The following is a 21771-nucleotide window of genomic DNA, read 5'->3' as shown; positions in this document are numbered from 1 at the left end:
CATCATTTTAATTATACAATTAGTTCACATGCTTGGGCCCATAATGTATATTTTAAGCGCAGCCCAGTGTTTTAAAGAACGTTTTGGTAGTGTCGGAGGCCTGGCTTTGGTGCCTGCTCTTCCCCCCGTGCTGCAGCGGCCTGTTTTCCTCCCCCTGTTGTGTGTTTTTATTATTTTCCCTCTGGCTTAGATGTGTCAATCATTCTCTCCCTGCCATTGGTTGGAGAGTTTGCGTCAAAAAGTTGCCAGAGAGGCGCTTTCTCAGCAAATCTCCCTGAGAGCGGAACCTTCCTCAGCTCCAACTCAGCCTCCACTGTTACTAAAAAATAAAAATCGCTAAAGGAGCTCAGTCGCCACATCTACTTTGTATGTATCGTAGCCGGACACAAGCCTATTTACAACTCTGGCCACTTCATTTTATGTTTTCTTTTAATTTTTTTTTCTGGTTATGTTTGACTTTTTATGGAAAGGTGAAGACTACAAGGTTTTTTAACTGAATGCTCTTGATTTCTTTTAGGATAGCTGGCTATTTGGAATTTTGAAGGATAATTTGATTTTTTTTTTTTCTTTTCTAACGTCCAATGCGGCTGTAAGGTAAGTGTCCGTCTATCTTGTCTATAGCGATATCTTTGTGTTCCCCCAGTCCGCAGTGACCTCTGCACCTCCAATGTGCAACTCTGCGGACGTGGAACTTCCTGGGGGGGGGGGGGCGGGTGATGTATTTTATTTTTCTAATGGGAATTTTGAGACGAAGTAATGACCATTAGGGAAAAAATTGACTATCTGTGAAGAGGGAGGGAGTGGGAGGGAGCGAGAGCGCGTGCTCCTGGGGGTCGCTGCTACCGAAGAACGTCGCAGAAATCCTAGGAGTCTAATCTGGGAGTTGGGGAGGGGTTTTGTTCTTATGCCCACGCTATTCATGGCTTCTCCTCGCGAGCTTTGCATTTTGGCCCCTAGATTTAGCTGGAGTCCTTAGGCTTGGTTCCAAGGGCGTTTTTTAGAATTCATGACAAAATGATGCTTGTGTAATGTACCCAGGTTGGTAGTAAAACAAAGATAATAAGGTGGGCGCTTCCGAAAGCCGGAGCGCCCTAAGGCCGGTTCCTCCATTATCGGCGGGGGCCTCGGGCTGCCTCTAGACTCCTCGGTTTGTAACGGGAGCCGAAACCCGAGCGGATAACCGAGGAGGCGACAGCGCTGGCGTCTTGTTATTCCCGCGCCGCCTGGGCTCCCATTTCTCGTCCTCTCTCCCCAAGCCTCTAGAGCCCCTCTGCTTTCCGCCCCTTCTCAAAGCCTCTAGGGCTCTTGAATCTTACAACTCTCCTCCTCTCCATCCCTAGGGGTGCAGCTCCCCCAAACCCGGGCACTGTACACTAAAGTCAGGGCTCCTGGGCCAGATCGCCAGGCCGAGGCCGCTAGTTGGACAGGTTTTAAAGGCGACTGTACCTAGTGTAGTTCAGGGCACGGGCGCCTCAGCCTCTGCGCGCAATTGGGGCAGCCAGACGTGAGGGTGGGCGCCTGGATGCTCCTGGTCAGAGACCCCGGATTCCCTCCCTAGGAAGGACTTCGAGTCCTCAGTTGTTCTGTGTCTAGGGTAGCATCGTGGCCCGTTAAACACTTCTGTACTGCCTTTTCTGGCTTGGGGACAAGGAAGTGTCGTAGGTCAAGGCTGCCTTATACGGAGGGGTTCGCCGAGGCCCAGCCCCTGCTCTCGGCCTGCCCCCAAAACGAACTATTAGAAGGTCCCAGCTGACGACGATCCGGCCTGGGCGACGGATCGCGCGGCAAACTCCAAAGAAGTGGCGGTGTTGATGCGTTCAAGGGACTGTTGAAAGCCAGTGTCCTATTTCACTGGAAAATCTGAAAACCTCAGAGCCCCGAACCGATTTGGTCCTTTGGAGGGAGAAGGGTGTATGGGGAGAGAAAGAAGGCCCAGCCGCGTGGACCACTTGGGGTGGGGACCGAGAGAGGAGTTGCTCCTCTTTGGAAACTGTACCCCCCATTCCAGAGTTTGTGGTGGTGGTGGTGGTGGTGGTGGGGTGTCAGGATTTCGTCTGTTCACCGCGGGACTTTTTTTCTGGTCACCGAAAGTTCTTAGCACTCGAGTGGAGTTAAGCGCAAACTCCTCCCCCAGAGAAAGGTAGACACCCAGGCCTCTCCTTCCAAACCTAACACCGGGGCTTCTTCGACCTATAATCAATAGTCAAGAGCAACCCTGTGGCACGTTTCTTTCTCCCTCCCTCGCGGGTGGTGATGTTGATTTCCCGAGGCCAGAAACTTTAACTCGAGTTGGAGGGGCTAGCGCCGGCTGTTTTCCAAATGCCCGCGTACCTCCTTCTTCCTTCCCTCCGGCTCTCGGTCCTCTCCCCAGCCTCAGGCCGAGTTGCCAGTCCGCGAAGTTTTGTTTCCTTTCTATCATGCAGAAAATTAATCAGCCAGGACGAGAAGCAGAGCTGAGCACGACGGCCTGTAATTAAGGGACGTGTGCCCCCCGGATTATCTCGTTAGTTTATCAAGAAAACATTTATTATAATTAATTCTCGGACGAGGTAATTATTATTGAGCGAGGACACAGCAACTGGTAGATGGGCTTCTTGGAAGAAGGAGAAAAAAAAAAAAAACCACCAAGGAGGGGGGGGCGGTTTGGAGGGGGAAGCGACAGATTGCACGAATTGACCGTTAGATATAAGGCTGTGCAGGCCGGCGCAGGCAGTAGAGAGGGGGCTTGGGCATCAGAGCTGCTGATCTGCCGAGCTGCAGGGCAGGGACGCCGTACCCAGTCGCTTGCTCCTGGAGGAGAGGGCAGCCGGGGACTCGCCGCGCTACCGCTGTTTGCTCCTAGGTATGAGGTCTCAGAAGCCATCTCGCCCCGAGAGCGGTCACCTTAACCCTTACGTCTTAGAAAGAGTCCCCACCCCCATCTCCCTTTGCACTGTGCGTGGAAAGGAAGCTAGAATTGAATCCTTAGCAGGCGGTGAAAGTTAGGTGGAAGGGGCCCCACAGCCGTCTTTATTATCCAGCCGTGTTTATTATTATCTAAGCTCGCAGTGGAGAAGTGACCGTGGTTTGGGTTTTGGTTTTCCTTTTTTTCTTTTTTTTTTTTTCCCGCCCACATCTCCAGGAGGAAAAGTGAAAATAGTTTTCCCTGACATTTTGAGCCATTTTGACTCTCCAAGAAGGACCTCGCCCCTAACTTTCTGTTACTGCTTTTTATCGTGGAACATGCCGCTTTTATCGAATGATCTGTTTAGGCGATCTAACTGGGTGAGAGCTAGATTAGTAAATAAATACATGTCCATTCTTAACATCATATATAACAGGTCAGAACTGTACAAGGGAATAAGAGTGTATTTTCAAAGAATTCTTCTTTAGAGGGTATTTAAATAAGGAATGACTGGGTTTTTAAAGAATCTTACTTACTAGTCCCAAATAGCTAGGTCTTGGAAGGAGGAACACAGAATATAAAGTGTTCTTCGCAAAAGTAACTAGTTTTACTCGTTAATAATCCAGTTCTCTTAGAAGGACATTTATAAAAATCACATTTTAGGGTGGGGAAATAAGACTTGTGTTCTGAATTTAAATCAGGAAGAAATCACAGTTGTTGAGTTTTGTTTGTGAAGCTTTTGCCTTTGTCTCTTAAGCAAGGTAAATATGAAAACCTAAGGTCTGAATTTTTCATTAATGAACTTTGTCTATGAAGTGACAGAGAACTCAGTCTAGTGACAGAGAACTCAGTCTTGTATCCGCCATTTTGAGGAAGTTTCTCAGAGTGTCAAAGTTTCTAAGGGGGGGAGAGAGAGAGAGAGAGAGAGAGAGAGACAGACAGATCTTTAAGTGCCTAATTTTTGGAAAATAAAAGCCAGCCTTACACATTGCCTGCCTGTATTAACATGGGGGGGGCATTCAGCAAAGGAACACAGGTGACTTTTCTTTTTCTCCCCCCCAGCTCCTTTTCTTACAAAATTGTAGGAAATTTGAAAAGCAGAGAGAAATGCAGCTAGTTCCATTGCTTTAGATGTTTATCAACTTCAAACCTAAAAATATGGGAAAGGCGGCTCCCGTTGCAGCCCCCACCCAAGAAAGAAAATGTGCTGGATTTTCCGGCTGGATCTGCAGCCTCCTGACATCAAAAACATGGAAGCAGCTTGTTGTAGGAATGCACCCCTCTGGACTTGCAAAATGTGGGGGCAGCAGTTTATCTTTACTTCAGTTAGGATTCTAACTTAAGCATTTCTGGCAAGCCCTGTGCTAGTCTTGAAGAAAAGACTTTTTTTTTTCTCAGTATGTTTAAATATTTGATGGGTGTCGCTTAAAAGTTAAATACTTGTTTGTTTAGCTATAGTTCTTTATACACATATAATCAAGCTCCTCCAAAACCCTAATAAATCTGTTACTTACTTAGAAATCTAATTATCCAGACTACTAATTAGGTGAAAATGATTACTGGAAATGACTTCAAATGTGGGATAATAGTGATTGGGCAGTTTTCACAAGTTTGTTGTTTAGCAAGTTGGTGTTTTAAATGTTGAATGCGTTTACATTTTAGGTTCACAGCAGTTGAAAGTGGTAATAATAATTTTTTAAAAAATCAGCTAAGATAATTAAAACCTCTGCCAGGGAAAGGCAACAGTCTGGGAAGAGGTAGATTTCTTGAATTGTTTCTTTGTTTCTCACCAATGGGCTTTGTTATCAGCATTATTTATTTAGCCAAAGAGTTCTTTGTCTCTGCAAATGGCCCCAATCAAGTTTTGTTTGAGACAATTAGCTAGTGCCAGCCAATGAGTCCTATGCAAATGTTGGGTTAGGAATGTAGAGCGTGCATTTGGAGGCGTGGGGTTTTGTTCTTGGGGAAGGCAGATTGTAATTGCTTTCCTCGGGTCGGTTTTCTTTCTTTCTTTCTTTTTTTAAGTTTAGGGTGGGGGTGGGGAAGACAGGTTTATCTGGTCTCACTCCATCCCCTCTTGTTTTGGAGCTGCTGGGGGGGGGTGGGGGGACAGCGGGGGTGGGGGACGCATCTGCAACTCTTTTAAAAGCCTGTGCCCAGCGTCGCCAGGGTTCTTTTTAGTTAGTGCTGGAACGTGGAGGAAGCTGCTCCCTCCGAATCAGTAAACCAGCATTTCTGTTTGCTTGTTTGCTTTGCCCTTAGTTCCGTCACTCCAAATCCACCCACCAAGGACCCTGACCCTGTCCACTCCAGGCGAATCGAGACCGTCCGGCTGGGTCCCCCCAATTTGGGCCGACTTTGCGCCTCCAAACAACCTTAGCATGATGTCTTATCTAAAGCAACCGCCTTACGCAGTCAATGGGCTGAGTCTGACCACTTCGGGTATGGACTTGCTGCATCCCTCCGTGGGCTACCCCGGTAAGTGAGTCCGCGGCCTTCTCGACGCCCTTCCCCACACCCGCCCCTCTGGAGCTCCGAGGTTGGAGGGCGCGCTGTCCTCACTCAAGCTCAAGGCGGGGTTCCCGATGTATTTTCCTTGCCACCAAACTGCCGAGTGCCACTGAACATTTACTGACCCAAGAGGGAACAAGAGGCTGGGAAGAGGCGAATCTGGGGTCTGCAGAAGTAACAGAGAATCACACCGCTCCATTCTTAACTCGAGTGGCTTGGCGACATTCATTGGGCTAGGTCGTGGAAGGTTGTTGACCTTGTCACTTGAGCACGCTCTTGCGTACGTTTCCACGTCCAATTCCTAGCTATTACTTCTCTGGGAGCAACCGAATTCTCTCCCCTTACTGTTCCTTCCAGTTTTCCCTGGCCAGGGGCTTCCGGTACGTCGATGCCCTGTCCCTTTAATCCTTAGAGGTGTGGCTTCCCTCCAGGTGCCAGACAATTTTCTTTTCTAGTCAGATTCCTCCCTCCCCTCAACCAAAAACTCATAAAAGTATGAACTATGTCCCATTTTAACGATAAAAGAACAAAGGTCCCTGTGGTGTTAAAATACCGTGGGAACTGGCTCCGCTTTCGCTGCGTCATTCTGAACCTTTGGTCCTCGCAGAGCCTTTAACTTTACTAGACAGCCTTTCCTGGTGATGTGTGATCTGGCGGTTGTTATTTGCTTGTTCGTTTCCAAAATTGGGCGTGGGGATGGGAATTGTGGCTCCTTGTTTTATTTTGTTATTTCTTCAAGTGATTTGTAGCTGGTATCCAGGGGCGGGGGGTGGTGGCGGGGACCGCACTACACTGGGAGGTCGTGTGTCCTGTGAGGTTCTGGAAGGGGTGGGGATACAGATGCTATGAGAGGAGGGAAGTCAGAGGAGGGAGGTCGGGGAGTCTGAAGACCGACCGAGGCAAAAGTCCTGTGACTGAGAAACTGCTCCCCCACCCTAAAGGGCCCTGGGCTTCTTGTCCTGCAGCCACTCCCCGGAAACAGCGAAGGGAGAGGACGACATTCACTAGGGCACAGCTCGACGTTCTGGAAGCTCTGTTTGCCAAGACCCGATACCCTGACATCTTCATGAGGGAGGAGGTGGCGCTGAAAATCAACTTGCCAGAGTCCAGGGTGCAGGTAGGGCAGATGTAGACACTCTTCAGTCTTGGTTTTTACTGATGACCCAATAGGGCCTGAGACCCTTGTCCCAGACCAAAGAAGGGCTTGAAATTCTAAACCTCTTTCTACTTCCCTTTCGCTTCCTGTTCCTCCTTAATCATATGAACCAGGGTCTTTTAGCCTGGTTTCCAAGGTTGGAGCACTACTTCAGCTGCAATGAGAAAATCTAGAGCATATAGGTCGAGAGAGTCTACAGTGGAGATGCAACACAGGGCAGATTTCAAAGGTGGTACTTGTGTGGTAATCCTTTTTGTGGACTTTTGTGTTGGGGGAGCAGGAGTGTGGAGCTTAGTTACTTGACAGTCCAAATTTAACACTAACACACACACACACACACACACACACACACACACACACACACACGAAGAAACAGAGCGGATGATTTTATCAAGGCCATACCTAATTTGGTGACAGAATCAGAAAAGGTCCTCTTAGCAAATAAGTTGACAAAATAAAAGTGTGTGTGTGTGTGTGTGTGTGTGTGTGTGTGTGTGTGTGTGTTGACGTCTGGAGGACAGAACTCAGTTTTCTAGCTTTGCCACTTAACAGACTATTCACAGTATCTGTACAGATACTCTCATTCGTTATTCTAGTTATCCCCATAGTTGATTCTGAAAGGGAGAAAGTCTACCTCTTGACTGGAGAGCAAGCCCTATATGGAGGAGCTCTTTGGTGCTTGGCCCCTCATTTCTCCCCTCCCCTCCCCCTGACACGCCCACACATGACACCCTTCCTTTGGGTATGACATGGTTTTGAAGGTGCCAGACATCAGTGTGAACTACAAAGCAGAAAACAGGATTTTTCAAAGTGGCTTGGAAAAAAAAATTTAGTACTTGTAAGTCTTGACCCCAAGCCTTCACTAGAAACAAACTGGCTCCGGATATTTACTGCTGCTGAGGCTGGCCCTGGTGGTGGTGGTGGGAGTGCTACTTTAGCCATACTTGTAAGACCCAAACTGGAGAACCCCTTCAGAGTAATTAAGGACCTGTAGCCAATGGCCGAGTGTGGTGGGTTTTAATCCTAGCACTAGGGAGGCAGAGGCAGGTGGATATTGGAGTTCTGGTCTAGCCTTATCTACAGAGTTCCAGGATAGCCAGAGCTATGAAGAGGCAGGACCTATAGCTAGGTCAGATCTCAGTAGCTCCTATCATAAGCTCCCCCATGGCAGAGGATGCACAAGGCTGCTGCTAAGGAGAATTTTCAAATTGGCAGGCTGAGTTTTAATCAGTGAATTGATGTAGAGAACAGAGTACGTTGTGCGTGAATCTGAAGGCACCAACTTGAATCTTGAAGACCGATATTGAGGTCTGTCTTTGAGCTCAAAGCAGAAACCACACAAGTCAGTTCATTCACTACAAAGAGGCTTTCAGCAGACACTGGCTCAGATCTCCTCTCCACAGGAGCATGTCTTCTTGGAGATTTCTTTTATGAGTCTAGGAGAGACAAAATGTTAGGTCGTGGAACCAGCCTCCATATTAGCTGTTGCTTCCTGGACAGTGCAATGTAAACTGTTTGAACTCAGTCTGCTCTGGGTGGCATGCAGTAACAGAATACTTCCTTCTAAAAGACATAGACATAGTCATCCCAAAATACAGTGAGCTCTCTTCTCCCTCTCTCCCTCTCCCTCCCTCCCTCTCTCTCTCTCTCTCTCTCTCTCTCTCTCTCTCTGTGTGTGTGTGTGTGTGTGTGTGTGTGTGTGTGTGTGTGTGTAGGAAACGAAATAGAAAGCAAAGTGGAGAATTTCTAGCTTGCAATTAAGAGTGATTACCTTACATTTTCTTGTTATGAACTATGAATAAGGTGGACTTTCCCACAACAGGAGAAATAGAGGTGAGAGGGTTTTATGAGTAGTCTCTAAGCAGCAAAGGAAATTGTCTGATTGTTTAGCCATGTGATCTAGGATGACTCTGGAGTTGTGTCCATGTTAAAGAAGTTTCTTTCCCTTTCAAGGTATGGTTTAAGAATCGGAGAGCTAAGTGCCGCCAACAGCAGCAGCAGCAGCAACAGAACGGAGGTCAGAACAAAGTGAGGCCTGCCAAGAAGAAGAGCTCTCCAGCTCGGGAAGTGAGTTCAGAGAGTGGAACGAGTGGCCAGTTCACCCCCCCCTCTAGTACCTCAGTCCCAACCATTGCCAGCAGCAGTGCTCCAGTGTCTATCTGGAGTCCAGCTTCCATCTCCCCACTGTCTGACCCCTTGTCCACTTCCTCCTCCTGCATGCAGAGGTCCTATCCCATGACCTATACTCAGGCTTCAGGTTATAGTCAAGGCTATGCTGGCTCAACTTCCTACTTTGGGGGCATGGACTGTGGATCTTATTTGACCCCTATGCATCACCAGCTTCCTGGACCAGGGGCCACACTCAGTCCCATGGGTACCAATGCTGTTACCAGCCATCTCAATCAGTCCCCAGCTTCTCTTTCCACCCAGGGATATGGAGCTTCAAGCTTGGGTTTTAACTCAACCACTGATTGCTTGGATTATAAGGACCAAACTGCCTCTTGGAAGCTTAACTTCAATGCTGACTGCTTGGATTATAAAGATCAGACATCCTCATGGAAATTCCAGGTTTTGTGAAGACCTGTAGAAGCTATTTTTGTGGGTGATTTTTAAATACGCTGGGCTGGACATTCCAGTTTTAGCCAGGCATTGGTTAAAAGAGTTAGATGGAATGATGCTCTCAAGACTCCTGATCAAAGTTACCGAGAGGCATAGAAGGAAAAAGGAAGGGCCTTAGAAGGGTCCATCAACCAGCAGCCTGAAATGGACAAAGCAATCTACTTAAGATTCTGTTATAGTTCTAGATCATTGGTTTCCTGATTTGCAAATGATTGATCAAATATATTCTAGCGACATGCAACCAAATACCACTCAAAACAAAATCAAACAAACCTGAGTTGTGGGGGAAGGGAGGGAAGGTCATGGCCTTCAAAGCAGAGGTGATCCGGTGTTTTAGCCAATCTTTGGTTGAATCTTAGGAATAGACAATGTCCCAAGCTCATTCACATTTCATGACCAACTGGTAGTTGGCACTGAAAAACTTTTCAGGGCTGTGTGGATTGTGCGACTGATTGTCCTAGATGCACTACTTTATTTAAAAAGAAAAAAAGAAAAAAAAGATACCGCTCATACGGAGTCAATATGTAGTTTAAGAGACAATCAGTGTGTGTCTTATATAAATGGTACATCTGTGGTTTTTAATCTGTGCTAGACTTCAAAACTGTGATCTCCTGTTATTGTATGCAACCTCGAACTCCACCTCTGCAGGGGTTCTTCTGTGATTAAATAGGTTATAATTATAAGCAAAATTCAGAGCAACTGGATACTGATCTAGAAAGATTACCTTGGGCTGGAGGTGAGCTGCCCTGCTGTCTCTGGACAAGGATCGAGATGAAGCAAAAGGACCCTAATTCACCCGTAATTTAATGTTGGTAAGCCTGGCAGTATAAAAAAAAAAAAAAAAAAAAAAAGACATTGGTCACTTGCTCTGACCCTGATGAATTTTAAACTGAGATCATTGTCATTTATGCTTGCAGATGTTAACTGGAAGTTATATATGCATAAACCCTTCCTGGATTTGGCAGATATGTATAATTATATTAAAATGGTTCTAGCACAACCTTGGGTCTAGTTTAATTTTCTACCATTGCTTATGAAGGAAAAGCCCCGTGCTCAGCCACGCAGTTATTCCACCTCGTTTATTCTACAGCAGAGAAGAAATCAGCCATTCCACTCCTTCTGTCTTTTGAGTTTTCTCTTGTTGATCTGTGAATGAACCAGATGTGAATGACAGTGATTTGTAAACTTCTGTGACTTCCCTCAGGATTGCTTCAAAGTGAAAGTTACTCCTCCCCAGACCAGCCTTTAACATCTTTCCCTCCCCTGCTACAAGCTTGAATTGAATTGCTAGGCACTTTGTCAATATGGTTTTTTGATGGATCAGTGTTTTGGGGTTTTGTGTGTGTGTGTGTGTGTTTTATTTTTTTGTTTTTTGAGGGGCGTGACTGGAATAGTTCAGAAAATAAGATTGTCAAGTATTTCTTGTTTCAGTTCTCTAAGGGCATTTCCCCCCCCCCACTTTTTTTTTTTTTTTTGTAAAAGAAAAAGGCTGAGATAAAGATGAGAGGAGGGAGTGTCATCAGAATCTGAATTGAATCCAGGCAGAATGATTTCTGAATAAAAGAGTTTCAGAAAACTTTAAAAACCTATAATTTCAGTAGTCAAACTTAAGACACACACGGGCAGTGTGTGTGTGTGTGCGCGCGCGCGTGTGCGTGCATGTGTGTACACTGAGGGGATAGGGGGAGAGTCCCTTTTTGGCTGTAGGAGTTACTAGAAAGAACATGGCCAATGGTCCATGGTGCTTCTCCAGTAAAAATTACTTAATTTCACCTTAAACATCTTGTGTTCTTAAATTTGACCAAAATGCAATGGCTTGATTGTAACCCTGTAAATGAAGGTTAGCAGTTGGCAAACATTTTGTTTTCTGCTCATTTCATTTTCCATCCCTGGCTGTGCTTTTTGAATCCCATTTGATCTTGGCCTAGTGAGTAAAATTGTATCACTGCTAAATAAAACTCTACAAGTACCAAGTTGGATGGCTAGTCATCCTGGACTTGGAGATAAATTCATCTGTGCTCTTCCCTGAAGTGACAATGGGGCCCCAGAGATTTTAGGTATTCCTAGATCTAGGGGTTTTGTTTTGTTTTTTTGTTGTTTTTGGTTTGGTTCAATAGTAAAAGTACTTCCTGAATAACCAATTTCTTACATTGCCTTTGGGTTTCAGGAAACTTTAGCAAGGATAGGGAGAGTACCCTAAAAGCAAGAATATCTAGCAAACTTAGGACTGTTCAGCAAATGACTTGGTTTCTGCTGGACCTGTAAACGAAGTTAGAGGAGGTCTCTAAAACCATTTTTTTTCCCCGTCATTTTTTGCACCACAACTTCGTTTAACTGAGACCACACAGTTAATCGCTTTGAATGGACCCGCAGAGTAGAAAGGATTTCCCACGATCAAAGAGGCAAAGGGGAGGGGGTGGGAAGCTAGCGTTGGCTTAAAGACAGCCAGAATTCTGATGGCCACTGCTAGTCAAGACTTGGTTTAATCAAGTTAGTAAGTCCCATTCTGTTTGATACTTTGTACTGAAATGACTCGGCTCCAAATGAGTCTGGGAGCTGCTTAACCAGAAGCAAGGTAGCAAGAGAATCACGGGGGCGGGGCGGGAGTAGAGATGAGGCACGGGGGACTGGCTTTCTGATGCGTCGCTCTTTGGATTTCACCTTTGGAGTGTTCTGGTCATAGACAAAGAAGGGAAATTCAACCAAGCCAATAAAATTACGACTTTTGGGACTTTCATGTTTAGAAAACTGTCACTCTCCTCTGCTCCTTGTTCCTTCTGATCTCACCTCTTCAGTGTCTGAACCTCCCCCACCCACCCCTCCACTTGGAAGTCCAGAAAGAACAGCTGCGGAAGCCGGGAGTTACTTAGAGAAACAACCTGGTACCCGTGTTTGTGGAGGCAGCCCCAGGGAGGTTGCAGCGACCCTCTTCAGGGCTACCTTTCCTAAATATGTATTTTCTTAGGAAAATCGTCCTAGCCGTGCTTGCAGATCCGGAGGGGTTGGGTGAAGGCTGCACACGACGGCTCCTGGGCCACACATCTCTGCCAGGCGGAGATAAAATCCCTGGCCTAGTCTCAAGGTTCCTTAAGCCCAGACTTGGAAAGCGCGAGGAGTCACTGTCACGCTCGCCGCCACCAAGCTCAACCGGAAAAGGCTGGCGTGTGTATGTGTGTGTGTCCTTGGGACATTTCGGACCCAGTGGAGTTCAGGTGTTAAATCAACTTCTGGGTTTGGAAAGCGAGTTGGGAAATAAACGTCCTGCTTCGCACCGACCAGAGGCAGGCGAGCGGCGTCAGTCTAGCCAAATATGAGAAAGCCGACTTGGAGGAGACTGGGGACGACTGCCTTTGCTGGGTTTGGGAGGTTGGGATTGGGGGGTGTGCGCTGCAGGAGGTTGGGGAGGGGACAGCTACTCTCCGAAGCCTGGAGGAAGCGGTCACTCAGCCTGCTGGTTCCTGGAGAGCTTCGGGCTGGGGCGCCCAGCTGGGTTTGCCCTTGGGGACTTTCAAGGACAGTCAGGTTCTTACGTAGTGAATACACCGAGCTCGGCTAGGAACTGGGTACTGACTGAAGCTTGAGAAATTTCATTGAGAGAACTCAGCCTCGTTCATCCCCTTACTCACACTCCTCTGTATAACGTTTCCCTATGAGTGCTTTTGGGTTGGGATTCGAAGCGGCATCCCAGAGGGTCAGAAGCTAGTCCTGGGATGGAGACGTGGCTCCTTTCGGTGTCTTGGGTAGAGCCAGGTTCCCAAAACATCCGGTTCTAGCTACCTGCAGTGCAGAAGCCTCACACTAGTGCGGGTCTCCATTTCATCAGAAGCCACCAGCCAGGCCAAAGCCACAATACAAGTTCGAACCCGACGTTGCACATCCGGTGAGAAACTCCCTATTGTTATAGACAAAGCTGTAACCCAAAACCACATCTGTCAATGTTAAGTGGTGCCTATAGCCTTCAGAGGTGTGTTTTAATCATGCAAAAGACGTACACAAAGAAGCCAGGCAGGTAACCGGCGCATCCCATACAAATAGAAACAGAAAACAGGATGGGAAAGTGCTTAACAATTGGTCCTTGACTTGTGCCTAGATTTTATTTATTTTTATATTTGAAACCATCAGGAAAGGCAGCTATCCTTCCTCCTTTGTATGTTCTTATCGCGGCATCTGCATACTTAAATCTGCGTCCAGAGCTCTAAGCACCTCTGCTTTTCTTTCCTAATCCTCCCTCACACTGTCAGCGCAGGTTCCTCTGATAAACCTCATTCTCCCAGAAACACCGTTGTAGCCCTTGGATTGGTGGGGCATAAAAGACCGAAGTCCGTCTACTCCTCCAACGGGTAGAGCAAGACCCCTAATGAAAGCTACCTGGATATTTTGGAGGGCTTGGTTGTGCAACTGCACAGATTATAGGATTTGTCTCCAACAGACTTCACATTACACGTGAAACTGTAGTACACCCGTGTATTGAGACACATTGTATGGAACTGCTTGGAGCGTCTATTTCCATCTGTTTATAATAGCCACGTGACTTGAACTGGTGTTTGTTAAAAATTGTCTTATTACTCCATTCAAACGGGATGTATATGTGTATATTACTTGGAAAGGGTAGGTTCCCCCACCCCCCATGGAAGGCAACTGAAGCAAGAAACTTGTGTATCCGGGAAGTGACTGGAGAAGAGGAAGTAGGTAATGCATTTGAAAGGCCCTCTACCACACCACAGTCCTGCAACCAAAGGAGGTCCCTCCCAAATGCTAAAGAGATTCAGTCAGACTTCCCCTCCTGCCAGCACCACGTTTAAAAACCAACCTGCTGTTGATTGCAAACAAACAATAAACAGATTCAAATAAAGGAGCCCTACCAGGTCCAATCCATTTAGTCAAAGACGACTGTGGGTGCCCAGGCAGCCAGACCCTCCTCAGGGAAGGGTAACTTCAAATTTTGTGTTTTTTCCCCAGAGGGAAAAATCAAACAGCATGAGGTCCAGGACTTTTATTCCTTAACCTCCTCCCACATCACCTCCACTTCTTAGCTGGAAACAGTATTTTGAAGAAAACAAATAAACAAGCCGAATAAAAACAGAATCTCATAGCAAACCTAACCTTAAGGTCTGACTGAATTGACCTATGTTGGCTGCAGGAGGAAAAAAAAATGTTCCTGAATCAGATGGAATCCCCTGTCCCTAGTGTTAGCCTTAACTTGTCCATTTGCAAGGACGGGAATGGGTCCTTCATATAGAGGATTCCTTAGTCGACTTGATATCCCCGAGGACCATTTCTAGCCTGGAGACTTCCTTAAAAACCAGATATGCGTATCCAGCTGCCATTTGGTCGCTTGTTACTTTCCTCACCCACCTTGGCCTGCTCATGAAGGGACCAACAAATACTTCTTGGGACATATCGCCTGCTGGCATTTGTGCCCACTTACTTAGATCAAGGCCGGAGGGTTAGGTCCTTAGAGACAACCTGTGAATATCCTCCTTCAGGCCCTGACCCAGTCTCACTGCCTCAGTCTCCAGAAGCCTTCAACTACAAGCAGACGATCAAAACTTGGAGTTGTTAAAATGTTTCTAGAACCAATAGTTACATTTTAGGGTCACGGACCATTAACAACAATCTCCTTAACATTCAAATGTCTGTAAAATGTGTTGATAGAGGATTACTGGTGCCTAATGGGCGTTATGTGATAACATGGACTCTGAATAGTGAGGTTGGGGAATGGGTGTCTGACCACAGCTACTCGATTATCAGCTTACAGCTAAATCTTTTTTTTTTTTTTTTTTTTTTCCAAACTTGTGGTGCTCGTAAGAAAAGGCCTTGTTCCCAGCAAAGCCTGAGACTTATGTTCATCTTTTAACCTCTGAACAAGCGAGTACAGTTCTGGAAAGAGGAAGAGAAAAACCTTACTGTGGGGACAAGGTCACCTTCAGATGTATGGAGGTAGCTTGTAGGCCCACTGCCCCTCCCTTCCTGGTCTTTTTTTTTCCCTGTGTTTTTGTTTTTGTTTTTTAAACACTTCATGAATTTGCGCATTATCCTGACGTAGCCCACGCCAGTCTTCTCTGAATAGTTCCCATTTAGATGCCAAAGCCAGCACTCTTTCCTTGATATTAATGGAGCTCTGCCAGAAAGGCGGTGGTTCTGGAAGTTCGAGGCCCTTGCAGGTGGTGGGGTGGAGGGGAAGCTATTGGGCAGGGGATGTCAGGTTAGCTTAAAGTCCAATCCCCAAATGACCCCTCACTCCTCCAAGGGCTCTCCATGGGGCGGTGAGGGCGCCTCTGCGCAGCACCGCTGCTGACAGCGCCAAAGCTCTGCTGGAAGAGGCTCGAAGGAGTGGGTTCCACGGCTGGGGACTGCTTGGCAAAAGCACCACGTTCCCTTTCTCCACTTCCACCTTTCACTCAAGAAGCAAGCGCTGGAAAAGGAGCAGAAAGCTATAGGAGGTCTCCAGTTGCAAACTGCACACTTGCACCGTCCTGGGGGGCATTCCCTTCCCTCAAGCCGCGGCCCTAATATTGACCTGATCCGGGGATGGAGACAGTTACTCTAGTGGCTGAGAGACAGCTCTCTGGCCAATTTCATGGGACCACTGAAATTTTAGCTCTCACAACCCGGAAAAAAAAAGGGGGGGGGGCTCGAAACGTCTCCGGTGACCTAAGCCCCGCTGGCTGCTGCACGTGGTCCGGCCACCAGCTTCCCTGTGGGGCAGACAGTCGCGCTGACCTCGCGGAGCAGAAGTTCAGGACACAGAGTCAGGAGATGCCACCCTTCGAGGGGAGCCCGGGAGAGCCAAGGATCGGAAAGATCAGAGGGCTGTGGCGTCTGGGTGAGGCAGCGATCCTGCCCACATGGGCGCCGGGCCCTTCCGCACATCACAGGACAACCCCAAGCTGGTGACTAAGAAAGCCAGTCTTCCTCCCTCGGCTCCCTGCGGTGAGCAGATGCAGGAGCAGAGCTGGATTAGGCTGTGCTCAGACCTGCTCTGGGCCTTCATCCTGAGACCAAGTGTTCCAGGACTAGGGACAGCAAGGACTTGGGGACCGCGGTCAGTGCTGTCCCCAGTCCTGACGGGAGTTCTTCCATGCCAGCACCCAGGGTCTAAGGGCGCCTGGCGGTGGCTTCCGGTTCCAACTAGGAAGGCTTAGCAGCTGGTGTATGGAGCTATCCGATAAGCTGTGCCAGGGCCCATTTAGACCGCTGCTTTAAAGAATTGGCCTAAAACAAATTTTGAGTTAGTGTTTAAACAACTGGTGCACACCCAGGCCCGTTTCTTCCCCACCAGTAAAGCAAGTACATTTGGTCACCTTTGAGTTCTTTTTGGTTCAAGAGATCCAATAAAATGTATTAGGAAAATTTTAATAGGGGAGGCAGCTATTTGGGGAACAATGTAATGTGTGTTGTGTATGTGTGTTTATAACAACATATTTCATCTGTGGCTACAACTCTGTGGTAGAACATTTGTCTTGTATCCGTAAAGTCGGAGATTCAAATCCCAGTACTGCCAGGAGGAGTACACCTCCTGGAGGAGGAAGAGGAGGAGGAGGAGGAGGAGGAGGAGGAAGAGGAGGAGACAGCGGCAGCTTTGGGAAGAGAAAGCTACAAAAAAAATTAAGTTAACTCAAGTCTATAATTGAAATGTATTGTTTAGCCCTTTGGGTTTACAAAATTGGTTTAACTGAGAATTCTAGTGTAAGTTGGCCACTAGAAGGTTTAGAAGGCTCGGAGGCTGCTTGTGGACGGTGTACATCGTGGTGCGCACTAGGCTCCGCACCACGATGTACAACGTCCACAAGCAGCGATTATCAGCTTACAGCTAAATCTTTTTTTTTTTTTTTTTTTTTTAAAGATTTATTTATTTATTATATGTAAGTACACTGTAGCTGTCTTCAGATACTCCAGAAGAGGGAGTCAGATCTTGTTATGGATGGTTATGAGCCACCATGTGGTTGCTGGGATTTGAACTCGGGACCTTCGGGAGAGCAGTCGGGTGCTCTTACCCACTGAGCCATCTCACCAGCCCGGTTACTCACTTTTAAATAAATGTATGGACTTATTATTTTACTTAGTCTTAATGTGGTCCCTCTAACTCAGAGACCGAGGAACAGCAGGAGACTTGGCATAACTGGTCATTCATATCTGCAGTCTCTTACAGTTTGAGTTGATTAAACCACTAACTGATTTCTGAACATTTAAAATGGGCACTTAAGCCAAGCATGGGGGGGGGTATGTGCTTTTAACACCAGCACTTGGGAGGCAGAGGCAGGCCAATCTCGGTGGATTCAAGGCCAATCTGGTTTATAAAGTGAGTTCTAGGACAATCAGGGGTACATAAAAGAGAAATCTTGTCTTAAAATAAATAAATAAATAAATAAATAAATAAATAAATAAATAAATAAAATAAGGCACATAGCTTCGTTTTCTCTCCTTCTCTCCTTTATGCGCATAGATGATGGTGTGCAACAGTAATACAGACTTTTAACAAAAGGTAACCAAGGAGCAGATGAGGGTATTCTAAGTTTGATGCTTGTATCAAGCTTACAACAGGATCCGTAACTATCCAGGATGAACAGCTACTCCTCTGTGTGGTGCTAATAAACAGTGAATTTAGAGGTAGAGACTGTTTCTCAGCAACTTCAAGACAAGCTGGCAGCCCTGTAAAAGGCAAACCCACCTTTAACTCTCAAAGACCGGTTTTATTTTATTGTTATCTTTCTAAATTCTTGGTGTTTCAAGATAGGGTTTCTCCATGTAGGTCCAGCTGTCTTGGAATTCACTGTAGACCCGGCTGGCTAGGGGTTCACAGAGATCTACCTCTTCCTCTCAAGTTCTGGGTCTGAGGGCGTGCACCACCACCATTCGGCTAAAGTTTGCTTTATTTTTAAACAGAATATTACCAGAAGTCCCTGTATTTCTAAGTCTGACCAGATAGGCTTGACTCAAATGGTTGTTCATAAACTTGTTTATGTATAATAAACTTCAAATTAAAAAGGGACAAACAAGAGTATTTTTTAAGTAGTCCTTCCAAATAAAATGTAAAGTAGAAAATGTAAGGCTGGGTATAACAAAGTTGTACAGTGCTTGCTCAATACATGTGAAGCGTCATGCACATGCACAATCTCCTAGAAAACACACACACACATGCACACAGACACACATGCACACACGCACACACACACACACAAACACACACACACACACACACACACACGGATGTAAGTAGAATGTTTTCATTTAGACGATGAAACCTGTTTAAACAAGACAACCTGATTAAAAATTTAGAAGATTTGCCCAATGGTGGTGGTTTACACCTCTAATCCTAGCACTTGGGAGGCAGAGTCGGGTGAATCTCTGAGCTTGAGGAGGGCATGGTCTCCAGCGTGAGGTCCAGGACAACCAGGCTACATGGAGAAACCCTGTCTCAAAGGGAAAAAAGGTCGGAATTGGTATGTTATCTCTAGTGTCCTCTCTTCTCTACCTCCCTACATCCCTGTTCCTCATGCTTAACAACCATGCCTCAGCTCCCCAAGATTTCTATTCAGACATTTTCCATTTCTGTGATTTAAGCGCCCCCTTCCCCCAAGACATCTTGAGATGCTGTCTTTTTATGGTTCCTTGCCTGGCTTAGGGTTTGCTGGCCTGGAAGTTGTTATGAGTCTCCTGCCTCTTCAACACTAGGACTAGAGGTATGCTTTGCTCCGCCCAGCTCTGCCACAATTTATTTCCTTCAAAGCTTGACGATTGTTGAAATTGGACAAAGCAATAGGTAAAGGAAGAAGATGTGGCTGTTGGACTGGAGGAGGTCAACATCAGATGGAGATACAGGATGGGATAAACACTCATGGGCCGGATACTCTTAATCTACACACCTCGCCTGTTTTCCCGGACCCTCACAGCTAGCCTCGTCTGAAAGGCTGTCTTCCATTAGTGTAAGAAGAAGCATAATCTGTGAGTTTATTTAGCACTTGATCCTTTTGCAGAGGTTTCCATTTAGTGTCACCATTGCAGCCAAGATTTGGATCTGGTCCTAAAATAGTCTGAACCGGGTGACCTCAGGTGGGGAGACGCAAGATACTAGCAATTTATTTCCTATCAGCTCCCAGGCCACCGTCAGATGATAACAACCCTTGGACACTGTTAATCTCTGCTTGATTCAAAATGGTGACCGCAAGGTGAAAGGCAAGAGTGTTATCTCTGAGTCAGTCCTGTGGCCTTCCACAGATTGCCAGCTAGACCAGCACAACTGAAGCCTCTTCTTCAGCGGTTACTTAAACATCTGTTGTACCCAAAGTCTTTGGTCTTTGTTGGAGTGAAAGGTAGGAGGGCTTTATCAAAGAAAATGCCCAAGAGCTAAGACATGGGAGTTTAGAATCCAATACAAATTTAAAAGGTGACGGTGATTGCATGCTCTCTACCCAATAAACTGTGAACAACATGCATTTGATTAGAAAAGGTCTCTGGAAAGGAATGGTTTTTGCCAAAAAAAGAAATATAGAAAAAAAAAAAAATCCACCTTCAAATGCAAAAAAAAAAAAAAAAAAAAAAAAAAAAACCCCCCTAAAAAAAAAAAAAAAAAAAAAAAAAAAAAAAAAAAAGCAAGTGTTAGAATTGGTTTTATTGCTTTGGAAATGGCTCAATGTTTGCAAGTGGCAGCCTCATTCATCACAGACCACCAAAGACTAATTTGGCATCAGCTCTGGGTGAAACAAAGGGGGAAGATGGGGAAACAGCAGAGAATAAAGTAAAATCTGGCCTAGTTAGTAAAAGATGCCCTGTGTGGTGGTTCCCTAAGGGGGAAGGCTAAGCAGCCCTTCAGGAAGCAGTCTTCATAGACATAGAGGAGCCTCTCGCCCTGTGGTTCCTGGCTATAGTTTGAAACACTAGAAGCATACCTTCATTGTCCCAAGGTAATTTTCCCCCCTTCTTTTATACCAGTATCCTTATCAAATGGCAACCTGATTTTGCTAGATTTCTCAAGACTAGACAGATTGAAAAAAATAATTGAGGTCTTAAAATATTGAAGGCAGTTTAATAATATGTTTAAAAATTTAAAATTTCCTTTATTTGTCTGTCTTTTTGAGAAGGGCTTTGGAGGTCAGAAGACAACTTGCAGAAGTTATTTTCCTCCTCCTCCTATTTAGGACCCAGAGTATGAACTCAGGTCATAAGGCTTGGCCATAAGCACCTTTACCCACTAAGTCATCTTGCCAATCCCAATAATATGTCTTTGTTTTTTCAGATTTTATTTTTATGTGTGTTGGTGGTTTGCATGCATGCATGTCCATGTGAGGGTGTCAGGTCCTCTGGAAACTGGAGTTACAGACAGTTGTGAGCTGCCATGAGGGTGCTGGGAATTGAACTTAGGTACTCAGGAAGAACAGCCAATGCTCTTAACCGATGAGCCATCTCTCCAGCCCCCAATAACATATTTTTTAACCTTTTATGTGCTGGAGGTGGTAAAAGTAAAACCAGATTATTTTAGGTATTTTAGTAGCAAGGACCCTTGGAGAAGATCAAATAACAACCTGAAATATGCAGGGTTGCAATTCCCAGAACACTGGAAATTTACCATTTTCAGCAATGAGCTTTCATTTAAGTTCTTTTTTCTATTTTTGACTCATTGATATCATTTGAACACATCTGGGGTCAAAGGGAGTACGTGTTTTTCCCTGTACACATAAGGTCAACTCAGTCTTCATATCTTACCTGAAGATTTTAAGTTTTTCCTGAGTTTTCACTAATTTTCCACTCCATCTGCCAATTGTTTGTTTGTTTTTCATTTCTTGAGGGGGTGAGGGGGGCATCTAATTTCTAGGCTCCCCACACTGTAGAAACCTTAATTTAACATTATTTAATAATGAGTCCTATAAATCTAGAGTGGCTCATGCCAGTCGTCACAGCTGGAGACTAGCCTTGGTTATAAGATAAACCCTTGTCTCAAAAAACAAATAAGCAAAACCAACAACAAACCCCATAAAAAAACACAACAAAACAACCCCCCCCCCATTGTGACTATTAGTATTGATTGTCAATTTGAAAGAGTCTTGAATCACCTAGGACACATACCTTGCTTCACACCATGAGGGGTTATCTATATTAGGTTAGTCTCTGGGCAAGGCTGGGCTGTGAGCAGTCATTTTATTAGGTTAATTGAAGTAGGAAGACCCACCTTAAGGTTGGATGGTACCAATCCCTGGGCTGCAGTTCTGGATTAAATGAAAGGAGGCAAAAATTAGCTAAGCCAGAGCATCCATTCCTTTTGCTTCCTCCTGTCGACAGAGACGACAGTGTGAGATGCTGCCTCAGGCTCCTGCTGCCAGGAGTTTACTCTCAACCCAGTTGGTTATTTTATCACAGAAAAATAATACAAGGCAACAATTTCTAAGTGTTCTAGAAAATGTAAAATCAATGCATACTTTCTGTTTCTTAAGAGATTGGCCCTAGCTGGGGAGGGTGTGTGTGTGTATGTGTGTGTGTGTGTGTGTGTGTGTGTGTGGTGTGTGTGACACCCACCTTTAATTTTAGCACTCGGGAAGTAGAGGCAGGAAGATCTGAGTTTGATCAGAGAAACCCTGTATTGAAAACAAATGAGAGGGAGGGAGAG

At 45.8% G+C, this 21771-nt stretch overlaps 1 protein-coding gene across 1 annotated transcript; it reads left to right on the top strand.

The window, feature by feature from the left end:
• Positions 1-286: 286 nt before the first annotated feature.
• Otx2 (orthodenticle homeobox 2) lies at positions 287-9436 on the top strand. The gene is made up of 4 exons (XM_029541587.1): positions 287-594; positions 5147-5362; positions 6337-6512; positions 8505-9436. Exons 2-4 carry the CDS (start codon positions 5266-5268, stop codon positions 9126-9128), a joined length of 897 nt encoding a protein of 298 aa, XP_029397447.1. The 5' UTR covers positions 287-594; positions 5147-5265; the 3' UTR covers positions 9129-9436.
• Positions 9437-21771: the final 12335 nt, after the last annotated feature.

The sequence above is a fragment of the Mus pahari genome, chromosome 8, assembly GCF_900095145.1.
Source record: "Mus pahari chromosome 8, PAHARI_EIJ_v1.1, whole genome shotgun sequence".
NCBI classification, from domain to species: Eukaryota; Metazoa; Chordata; class Mammalia; order Rodentia; family Muridae; genus Mus; species Mus pahari.
Note: the sequence above shows the minus strand (reverse complement) of the source record. Positions and strands in the feature narration are given on the sequence as shown.

What these genes read in the sequence shown, in the direction of transcription:
- Otx2 (XM_029541587.1), top strand. Translation starts at nt 5,266, where the DNA reads ATGATGTCTTATCTAAAGCAACCGCCTTACGCAGTCAATGGGCTGAGT. An exon ending in TCCCTCCGTGGGCTACCCCG is followed by an intron (nt 5,363 to 6,336) that starts GTAAGTGAGTCC and finishes CCCACCCTAAAG; the next exon opens with GGCCCTGGGCTTCTTGTCCT. An exon ending in TGCCAGAGTCCAGGGTGCAG is followed by an intron (nt 6,513 to 8,504) that starts GTAGGGCAGATG and finishes TTCCCTTTCAAG; the next exon opens with GTATGGTTTAAGAATCGGAG.